Consider the following 11,582-nt stretch of genomic DNA (forward strand, 5'->3'; position numbering starts at 1 on the left):
GGGTTAACGCGACGCGTGCAGTACTCAACCCCGTGCCGGCCTAAACGCAACCGCGCTGTCAACGGCCAAAGCCAAGCAACGGAGCGGGGAGCGACGGCGAATGACGCTAACAACGCCGTCCGGTAAAGGTAACGGGAGGGCCGCTGCGTTTCAAAATAAGAACCGAATTCAAACTGCCGTATACAGCACCCGCGGTGTATTTATTCGCTAGGCGGATTTAATGATGCTAGACGATTCGGTGCGGTATCGGTAAGCTGAGTGTGTGACATTTATTATTGTGAGCGTGCGTGGTGAAGCATTGAACCATTGCCATCTACGACTGCTGCGAGGCTTGCAGGCGCCTGAACCAATATGTTTATCAACAAAGCGGACCGGACGAGCTGGCTGTGACGCGCTACCCCGCCCTACCTCCCCCTGCCCTAGCAAATGAATGAACAAGCAATGGAAGAACAGTACCACGAGGTAGCGGCCCGTGCAGTGTTGGGTGAGTGTTGCCTCTTTTCCCGCCCCGGGAAGTCCCGGTGGACGTCGGCCTCCGATCTGATCCCAATCCGTTGTGCTTTCTCGTGTTGCTGCAGGCTACCTCTACGACCACGACATGTACATGCTGGCGGAGCAGTTCTGCATGGACTCTCCGTACCTGCGGGCGGACCAGGGCTCCTTCGAGCTGGGCCGCATCCCGGTGAACGTGCTGCAGAAGCCCCTGCAGCAAGTGATGAAGGAATTTATCGCGATGCAATCGCAGCGTAAGTGTGTGTTTGTGTGTATAGACACAGAAAGATAATGCTCACTCTTCTCTCTCTCTCTCTCTCTGTCGCTTGCAGTCCTGCAGCTGGTTAATCTGTGCAGCACCGTCGTTGCCTTTCCGCACACCGACTCCACGATGGTGCTGGTGGACCATCTGATCAATGTGCTGAAATCGTCCGGCACGGGCCCGGTGCTCGATGCGGTCATTACCACCCTGCCGGCTTACAGTGCCGCCTGGGCCGACAGTCAGTCACCGCCACCGTCGCACCCGACGCCACCGCCGGCAGCAGCGGGCCCGCCAACCGCGCTAAACACGTCCGGCTCGATGCAGGACAGCACCGTCTCCGCCTTCTCGGGGCAGAGCCAGCTCGAGCCGGACCTCAGCATGATGCCGATCGATCTGAGCATGATCGAAACGGTCGCACCGGACCCACTGCCGACGAGCGCTCACAAGCGCCCGCCCGTTTCCGCCGATCAACCAGTGCCGGTTGAGCAGCACCCCGCACCGGCCTGCGGGCTAGCACAGCAATCAAACTCGCCCGCCAACCGATCGCATCCCCACGTGCATCCCCATCAGCTCAGCAAACCACCGCCGGTGACGGTTACGCTGCAATCGTCGCACGAAACCGTGCTGCTCGCGACCAACCCGCCCGAGGTGGCGCCGGTCGGAGCGAGTGACGAAAACGTGCCGCCCGTCGCCACCACCACCGCCGCCGCCGGTGTGACGCTGGCCGATCCACCCCGCTCCAATGCGACACCGCTGGACAACCCGATCGTGCCCGGGACGGCCAGCTCGCGGTCCACCTCCAGCCGGAAGCGGACGCACATCCGCATACTGGACTTTGGCACGCCGCCGTACAAGCGCGGCAGCCCGTCGACCGGCGGGTACAGCAGCTCGGCCGGCCGCCGCCCGTCACCCCCGCCAAAGGCCGTCACGCCCACCGTGCGTCCCAGGCCCGTGCTGAAGCTGCCGGTGACCGAGGAGGAGCAAGCGACGTCGGCGCCGCCGCCGCCGCCGCCTGCTCAGCCACCGACGCCAGTTCAGCCACCATCACCTCCACCGCCGCCGCCACCTGTTCAGCCATCATCACCGACACCACCACCACCACCACCAGCACCGTCCGCCCAAACCGAACAACCGCAGCCAAAGAAAGAGATCGTCCAGCGGCGGCCGAAGCGGCCCGAGGAGCAGCAACGAAGCAAACGGGCCGTCGCGAGCAAACCGCAGACGGAAACGATACCGCGGGTAAGTAGGCGCCGCTTGTGTGTGACGCGGGGGGATTTGGAGTCATTTTATGGTGATATTGGTGTCATTTTAATTAGCATAGGCGTATGGTTGTGAACAGCATTTACAGTTGCCGGCAAAATAGAGTGCCCACTACTTACAATTTTACATGTTTTACATATTATTTCCGTGAAAAAGGGAAGCTAAAGTACTGCTTTATTTTTTTGTAACATTGCTCGTGATAAGCTTAACAATAGCATGTCAAAAATGAGGAGTTTGCTTCAGGAAAACATATTTTTTCCACCATTGATTAAAATCACTGTGCCAAAATAAAGTGCCCACTTCATTCATTCTGCAGAAAATGTTTTTCTGAACAAATATAACATCAAACTTATAATTTATAAGCAATCCTCTGGCATTCCTTACATGTTCGAGGATCTGTGACATAATTTATTTTGTTTTTATTTGCACATATTTGGCATTGGCTCTTCTTCCTAAGAGTATTTCAGAGCTTTAGCATATTTTGTTTTTCCTAATCACGTCATTTGCACCACATTGTATTGGTTTGTTGGATCGCGTCTAGATATTTTTGAATAACTTGGACTCATCTGTCCAAATACCAGTTTTTCACCAATCTAACGATGTATCTGCATGTTCTTGATCATATCGGATCCAATTGGCTTTGTTAGTCTTGCTGTAGATCGGGCGAGGAGCTTGAAGGACGCCACATGTAACGGACAGTAAATTAAGAAAATGGCAATGTGATAGCTAGGGGGTGTTTATCTTTAGGAGTAGCGGGAAAACTGGTATGAAAGCAGTACAATTACTTCATTTTTCACGGAAAAAAGTAAAAAATGTAAAATTGTATGTAGTGGGCACGTTATTTTGTCGGCCACTGTACGTACGTATGGTATGTGTCCAGTTCATTCCGAAAATGTATGAACTTAATTAAATTTAATTTTAAATTATTTGGATAAATTTTCGGACCTACGCAGGTTACAAATAGTTTAGCTAATTCTGTTATGCTGCAAATTACGGACAGCTTCCAAATATGGACATTTGGCATGTTTTTTATCGTATATCTTCATATCTAGGCACTGATCATACCGCTTTTTAATTTTTAATAATTGCCATGATGTGCTAGAACGAATTAAAACTCGTGTCTGACCCCTAGTGGGCCCTGATGCCACAGTAAATACGTATTTTCTATCGTTCAGTTCACCACCAGAGCAATTCTTAGCAGTTATGCTTCAAGCACACGCCAGTTATGTTATTTCTTTGATAATTCCTATCATTCGCGTCCACGTGCATTGAAATGCATCAGAATCTATAGTGGCAGTGGAAAGCAATAGTGTTTTATCATATTGTGGTCTGAATTTCATAAAAACACGTATTTAATTTTGTCCGGAATTCGAAGAAAGGGTTTGTATCTTGTTTTTAATACCGTACAGCCGAAGTAAATTGTGATTTATTGTATTAAAATATGTTTTTAGACAGTGATAATAACTAGAAACCAACGATATTAGAAGATGTATGTGACAAATGCATTAATGGCCGTTAATTCGCGTAACAGCTCTTGGGTGCTATTCACAATTCATCCCAAACCCCGTTGTATTTAAGACCGTCGTTTTGTCGGTCTAGGAGGACGCCGACATCCTGAATCAAGTATCCAGTAGTGTTGGGAGATTCAGGATTCGGAAGGTTCGAAGATTCAATCCCTAGAAAGATTCGATCGGATCGGATCCCGTTGGTAGGACTAGAATCCCTAAAAGATTCCTTTGCGATTGGGATTTGATTGCGATTCGATTAGGATTCGTTTGGGAATTCTGATTGGGATTGGGATTGCGATTCGATTAGAAATTTGATTGCGATTCGATTGGGATTCTGATTGGGATTGCGATTGAAATTAGAGGCTGTCGCGATTAATGGAGGTCGAGAGAATCCAGGTATCTCTAATTTCGAAAGTCGAATCACGCAGTTTTCACTCAAAATATAGCAAATGTTCGTATAATGTAGCATTTAATGAGAAGTTATAGTCGTTAAATAAATTATTTGATTTGATATTGAAGGAACGTCCGCGTATCTCGGGGACCTGTACTAATTATGATGCAAGTACTGAAAAAACGCTTTTCATGCCATGTTGATTATGGCACGGCCTTGAAATAACTGTTGCTGCAAATTTTGAGCGTTTGAAACAAATCTGAATGTTCAAAATAATATTCTTTAATCTTTATCTTTGTTAAATAGTTAAATAAAGTAATTAAAAAGATGCATCAATAGTAGGCGCTTTAATATATTTCAAATTATTACGAAGTGTTTCAACAGTGAGATTTTCATGACATAGATTTCTGCTAATACACGAGCAATTTCAGCAGACAAATATCCAGTTACCTTTTAGCAATTTAGTTGAAACATTCTTATGAATTCATTATCCATATCCCATAAAAGATATCTATAGCAATAAGCTTAAATTATGGTATTTTATTTGCGCTTCTATCGTAGAGGTCTAGAAATGGTTTGTAACTAGTAGGGGAAAGCGGGGCAAAATGGGCATGTTAAGCAGTTTACTGAATATTCCTTTGAATATGCCATAAAACACAATTTTTCTTTCATTATTGCATGCTTCCACCATTTATCTATGGATTTAAATTGCCACATAGAATGAAAACAACTTAAAAACATGTAAATAATGTAAAATAAAAGTTGATGTTTTACGAGAAGCATTTTTGACACGCGGGGTAAAATGGGCATAGCCCTGGGGCAAAATGGGCATATGTAAACAAACTGTGAAACGTCAAAACACTGGGGCAAAATGGGCCACAACAACTGCGCTTAGGTAATGGTCTATGCTTTTGCGCACGTGTCGTGAAATGTATTTTCATTCTATCTTTTGTTTTGCTGGTCAGAAAAGCCCTTAAAATTCTTCCAAAAATATGTTATCAAAATTAAAACAGTTTTTACACGTTTAAATCTACAAAATCGATTCTTTTGAAGCTGTGTCTGTTATCATTATTGAGGCGACAAATACAACACCATAGCCTCACCAAACGCCATTTGTCAAAAGTATCTGCCCATTTTGCCCCAAGCGTAACTGCCCATTTTGCCCCACGTGAAGCATTTTTGTATTTTATGTTATATTAGTAAAAATACGCATTCGATCGCCTTGCTTTCTTCAGACAAATTGTATAGAAATATCATATCTTTAATAATATATAATGTAAAACTTCAACGCATCCCTGTGACACTGGGTTAAGCTTATTTTCGAAGTGACAAAAATTACATCAATATGCTACTAAACCTTATTTTGCACTTTTCTTGGTTATTTGTTGTGTTAGGGTTATGAAACTTACATGGTGTTCATAGAACACTCTAATGAATACATTTTGAGCATTGGAAAGTATTTTTGTAGTCAAATAATGCTTAAATAGAGGGTGCCCATTTTGCCCCACATGCCCATTTTGCCCCGCTTTCCCCTACTCTTACAGGGTTTCCCACGATTTATTGGTCAGTTCCCATGATTTTTTGGTGCGTTCCCACGATTTTTTGGAAGGACGGAGGACTTAATGCAAAAAAGGAAGACTTAATGAAATCGTACCATCCTTGTTCAAAATATGATAAGATTTTGAATGTTCGTTGAGTGTTGTTGTCCAGAGTGAAAGTAGTAGTATGAATGAAGACGGAAAAAGCATTGCACGAAATGCGCCAAACTTGCACACTGCCATGCGATTGCCTAATTTCATCTTCTTGCCTTGCCTCCGCAGAGTACAATACCTACGCCCCCGGTCAAAGGGCCCGCCGAAACGGAACCGGTCCCAACCACCTCCACCTGCCAGCCGACCACCAGCAGTGCGATGGTTCCACCGAACCCCCCCAAAGAGGCACCGGCACCGTCCAGCAGTACAAAGTCGCCGAGACGCGGTACCACCACCACCATCACCACCAGTCAGCCACCAAGCCAGCATCACACCAAAGCAAAGGAGGTGCCTGTGAGTGTGCGGCCACCGTCCCGCTCGCCGCCCCGCTCGCTGCTGCCGCCCGGGTCGCCCGGCTGCCCGGTCGATCCGCTGGCCGTCTACCCGATGACGCCCCGGTTTCTGACCCGGCCGCTCCAGCCGCTCTGCATGCTGTCGCCGTTGCTCGGCCCCCTCGACATGAGCGGCGTCAGCCAGCTCAAGTCGGGCAGCCACTCGAAACCGACCGACATCAACACGCCCGGCTACCCGATCACGCCCGGGTGTGCGACCACGCCCTCGCCACCGCCGGACAGTGGCCCCGGTGTGTCGTACTACGAGGGCGGCAAACCCACGGCACCCCCGGCACCCGGCGCCGAGCGGGCCGAAGTGGGCGCGCCGGGCGACGACGGGGAAGCGTCCGACGGGGAGGAGGCGGGGCAGTGCTACGAGCCACAGCTGACGCTGGCGGCCGGCAGCGAGGAAATCAGGATCGTCTGCCAGCGGGAGGGCAGACGCCGGCTCGGCACGTTGCGCGAGCGGGACAGCGAGTACGAGGAGCGGCTGGCGTCGCGCATCGAGATCGACAACGGGCAGCGGGTGTTCCAGATTGCCATCTCGCCCATCATTAATCTGTTCGAACATGGCACCAAGTAGTGGTAGGAGGGGTACGGGGGGAGAGGGATCGTATTCCCACCTGTAAAGATATATATTTTTTTAAGTCGTATTTATGAGAGAGCTTCAATGTGTGCTCCAATATAGGTAGCCTATTTGCAGGCATCTCTTCGGGCGAAGAAGATAGTGCGAGGGAACCATAGCTTAAGCCTCCGTGCTCTCCAACCTTTTATCAGCATCATGGACTACTACTGCGGCTTTGCTTTTCGATATTTTTTTTTCCGCGACCCACATATATTGAGGACATATACAGTGGAACCCCTCATAACGAGTACTATCACGCCTAACTAGCAATATCATTCGTGTACAGGATACGTATTTTAGGAGCTGAACTGAAATCATAATCAAGATCGGGGTTTGCATTTCATGAATTATTTAATTTTCACTATCGTTCTTGCAAATGAGTTTCCATACTAACAATCATTTAGTACAGGGGTCTCCAACTAGTGACGGGTTTAGTTGAGGAAAATTCGGAGTCGACCCCCATCCGACTCCGACAATTTTGGAACCGACTCCGGGACGGTAGGTCCGCTCAGCATTATCCGGAGTTGTTCGGAATCGTCTGCCCCCGTCCTGAATCACTCATAGTCATCCGGAGTCATCCGTGGAGTCGTCTGGAGGCGGAGTCATCCGGAATCTTCCAGAGTAATCCAGAGTCTTCAAGGGTCGACTCCGAACTCCGACAACTTCGAACGACTCCATCTCCAGACGACTCCGGACGGCTACGGATGAATTCAGACTATTCCGGACGACTCTGGATGATTCTGGACGACTCTGGACGACTCCGAACGACTCCGAAAGACTCTGGACGACTCCGGGCGGCTCTAGATGACTTCGAACGATTACAGGTGACTCCAGATTATTCCGCAATACTACAGATGCCTCCGAATGACTGCGACTCCAAACGACTCCAACTTCGGACGATTCCGGTTGACTCTGGACTACTCTGGGCGACTCATCCGGAATCTTTCAGAGTCATCCGGAATCTTCCGGAATCCGACTACAGGCAACTGCAGATGACTCCGAACGACTACGACTTCGGACCACTCCGAACGACTCCAACTCCGGACAGCTCCAGACGACTCCGTACGACTCTAGACGACTCTGGACGTCTGCTAATGACTCCAGATGATTTCTAACGACCACAGATGACTCCAGATTATTCCGAACCACTACAGATACCTCCGAATTCCTCCGACTCCGAACGACTCCGAACGACTCTGGACCACTCCGGACGACTCATCCGGAATCTTTCAGAGTCATCCGGAACCTTCCGGAGTCCGACTCCAGGCAACTGCAGATGACTCCGAACGACTACGACTTCGGACCACTCCGAACGACTCCAACTCCGGACGACTGGATGTCTCCAGATTACTCCAGACGACTCCGGATGCCTGTGGACGACTCCGACTCCAGACGGAACTAGTGGTTCTCATTTTGCCAGAGTCGGAATCTTACTAACAATTGTCGGAGTCGGATCGGAGTCGTAGGTGCGCTCCAGAGAGCACATCTTTTCTCCAAACTACAGCCCGCTGGAGTTTTTAATGACATTGGTAACATTAAAACGATTTGTCTAGTTTGTTGACTATTTCAATCGATATATTAACTTCTAGAGAAGTCTTCTACCTTTGAAAGACGAAAATCAATCTGCATTAACAGAACAGCTGTAGCAATTTGATATATTCAGTAAGCATGTTCTTATCAAGTTCACCCATCAGCTAAAGGTAACTGTCAAAATAGCCCTCTAAGATTTGGAGATTTTAAATTTGCTATTAGGAAGCTTTGTATCTGGTTAAGTTCAAATGTTATGCGAGTATTTAAAAATCATCTCCCACTGTGTTGGTCGGGCGATTTGATGCCTTCTGCGATTACGGATGCTGGTCTCGAATGATTTTCCCTATACCAAACTTCTAAAACTAAGCAGCATACTGCAAATAAGCATCACCCGGGCGAAGATGTAGCTCTACATATCACGTTTATGAAGGGAATTTGTCAAGTTTGGAAGATATTAAAGAAAATACTTTAACAACCGACCACTTTTTCAGGAAAATTGAAGAAAAATAATAATATTGTTAAAGAAATATCGAACTTCCAATATCATCCCATATATCAGGCATTAGGAAAACCTTTTCAGTTTCTCATCTGCATGTATGAATTAAAAATACTAAAAAAGCACATTTTCGAACCTAGAACCAATTGTGTATAGTATGTATATTCATACAAAAATTTTGGAAAAGAGTCTAGCACGGTGTGAGTCACTGGAACGTATTAAACTCGTTATGCGGGCTTCCACTGTAGACTTTGTTCAACGCTTTTTGATCAAATATGCTTACTATTCTTATTCTAGACATGCCTGTTGACATTTTAATAATGATTGTGTAAAAAAACTGTACAGTATAATTAGTGTAATCAGCTTTTATTTAAAAACAATATTTCACTGTTTACGCCACTTATCACAGGTTGGAGACCATTACTAGGCTTAAGCTACGAATGACACACATATTTTGGTAAATAATTTTAGACAGTTACGACGTTTGCTTGTAAGTTGCTTTTTGTATTATTTTAAGCCTTCCGCAAGGAAAACAAAAGTCCATTGCGAAGAGCATGTCCGTTTTTGAGACATCGCGTGATAGCGACCAATTCCGAATGAAGCGCAGGAGGAGGAGCGTGTTTCTTCACATCATGTGTGTTTGAGTTTAGGGTTTTAGAAGGAATGTCTGTAAAACAATAGCAAATTGGAGCATTTAACACTGCGTAGAGTTAACCGAACGGCGGCATCGTTTTACCTTTTCAACTTTAAATCGATTCATTCAGGCTTATTCTATTCTTGCAATCGAGATGTCTCGACGTCGAGTTGAGTATTGCTAATCGAAACGGGTCCACTTTGTAACTAAACGATGCACGTGTTCTTTCGATTACAGAGTCGATGTTTTGGCAGGTTTGGATTCCAATTTTCTGCGATGAAAAATTAAGCACTGATATGTGTCAAAATCAATTTTTATCAATTTTCAATTTTCTCGTCTCGATTCGAGAAAAAGAATAGAATAATTATCTGAATGAATCGATTTAAACGGGACATTGAAAGTTTTTTTTAAATCTAACTAAATTGAGTGTTTGTTTGCGAATAGAATAGTAAATTCAGCAACGTTAATGTATATAATCGCTAATGAGAGATAGCAACGTTCCCACCGGCGCACTTGCGGTTCCGTCTAACGTGTCACAAACATCCCATTTGGCTAAGCTCAGCCACAATTAATTTTATCATGCTGAATTTGAAAACCGGGCTCTGTTAAAATGTATCGGAATTCGCCTGTAACTATTAGGAAATGTATGATGTAGGTTTCTTTTTTTCTATAAAACATCGTGAATGCGCAATTTTGATAAAAGCCATTAAATAAAACCTTTACGCTAGTAAAAGTAGTAAAGCGGGGGTTTTCTAACACCAGTTTCGGGCCACACTGTACGAGCTGAGGTGAAGCTGCATATTTATTTCAAAATAACTTACGATTAAGAAGTCGCGGCGACATCACATTTCGATCATGCCTCAGAAAAGGTCTTACCGGGGACAACAAATAAAAATTATCAAAATTTTGTAACCATTTTTTTTTAATCATTTAAGTTTATGTCCAAGTCACATGTACAACCGCCTACCGCCGGGTAGGTGATTTTAGTGGTGAAAACGGTACATCTTTTGAAACTGCTTGTTTGATTTGCCTGCCAACTGCCATACACACTCGCCTGCCAGAACTATATGGACAGCAGTTTCACGTTTTAATACATATTAATTTGAATTTTTAGAACGATTAGCAGCTTCGAACTCAAGAAGAATCAACACGTGAACTAGGATTAAATGAAAGAAAAACAACAATGTGGCGGACACTCGATATTGCAAAAGAAAAAATGAGGAAAGTTCCCCATCTAAAACTGCATCATAAAATCGACAGAATAGAACGGGCTACCGAACACATGACGTGGAAAAGTGAAGGGAATGACGTAAGTTTTCGTGATGTGGTATTGAACATATTTTGAACTATATATTGATTGTAGGTCATTTGGAATGTTGAAAAAAAGCTCAGTCTTGATGGACCAAACGATTTTTCGCACTGTTGGCCAGATTCGGATGGACAGTGATAAGTACATCCATATCATAGGCAATTATTTGAAATCCCATTTGAATATATGCAACAACAACCAGTTGATATTCCAACAAGAAAACGCTTCCGTACATGCCAGTAAGAAAACAAAGAATTACCTGGAAAGTATGAAAAGCTACCATTCTGAAACGCAGTGTACATTTTAAAACCGTCAAAAACTATAAATAACATATATAGTAGAAAGGTTTCGCAGAATTGCATGTTTTAACGATTTTTAAACAATCTGTTTTTATAGCTTTTCCAAGAGGTTGTATAAGTTTTATAAGAATAAGAGTCATAGTATATTTTTTTTTAAATATAGGGTAACTGTACCTGCAGTATTGGGCAGGTTAGTGCAGCAGTTTCACAAAAACTGTCCGTACGCTTATTAATTTATTATAAATTTATTAGTTCAGTTTTATAAATTTTATGGTACCCATTTTGGTCATTTTGCTGGCAGTTTTAGCATTCTCTTTGGTGTGAGTTACAAACAACTTCAAAGTAGACATTGAAGTTGAGTACGGCTTCGACTGGCTCACAAATTATTATTTTTCTCTCGTGCTATTGGATTATTTCTAGTGAAATTGATGATATTTGATACCAGAACTGTCATTTTGTGTGTCGACATACGCAGAGTTGTGTTTTGATCAAATTTTATATCAATATTCAGTAAAATCAAAAGTGTGTTATTGTTTCAAGTTTCGGCAGGAGCCCACAGCATTGATTTGTCAAAAATCAGCAAACCACACTTTCATCGTTTTACTGCTCTGGTTCTTTTAATAACGAAATCTGAAGAAAACAATTTGAACTCTGCACATTCTGTTAGATGTTTTGAAAAATATAATAAATGAT

At 44.7% G+C, this 11,582-nt stretch overlaps 1 protein-coding gene across 2 annotated transcripts in view; it reads left to right on the forward strand.

Annotated features, from left to right (window-relative positions):
* Positions 1-8,818, forward strand: part of LOC120957307 (uncharacterized) — an 8,971-nt gene extending 153 nt beyond the window's left edge. The window contains exons 1-5 of one of the 2 annotated variants that reach the window (XR_007451841.1): positions 1-484; positions 579-746; positions 825-1,993; positions 5,734-7,445; positions 7,746-8,818. The exon at positions 1-484 is cut by the window's left edge and continues 153 nt beyond it. Coding sequence is in view for 1 of the 2 variants with exons in the window: in XM_040379450.2 (XP_040235384.2) it covers positions 427-484; positions 579-746; positions 825-1,993; positions 5,734-6,579 (2,241 nt within the window). In the remaining variant the exon portion in view is untranslated. Of the gene's footprint in view, positions 485-578; positions 747-824; positions 1,994-5,733 lie in introns of both variants that reach the window. The other variant, XM_040379450.2, reaches the window with a different exon arrangement.
* Positions 8,819-11,582: the final 2,764 nt, after the last annotated feature.

Source organism: Anopheles coluzzii, chromosome X (assembly GCF_943734685.1).
Source record: "Anopheles coluzzii chromosome X, AcolN3, whole genome shotgun sequence".
Classification (NCBI taxonomy): Eukaryota; Metazoa; Arthropoda; class Insecta; order Diptera; family Culicidae; genus Anopheles; species Anopheles coluzzii.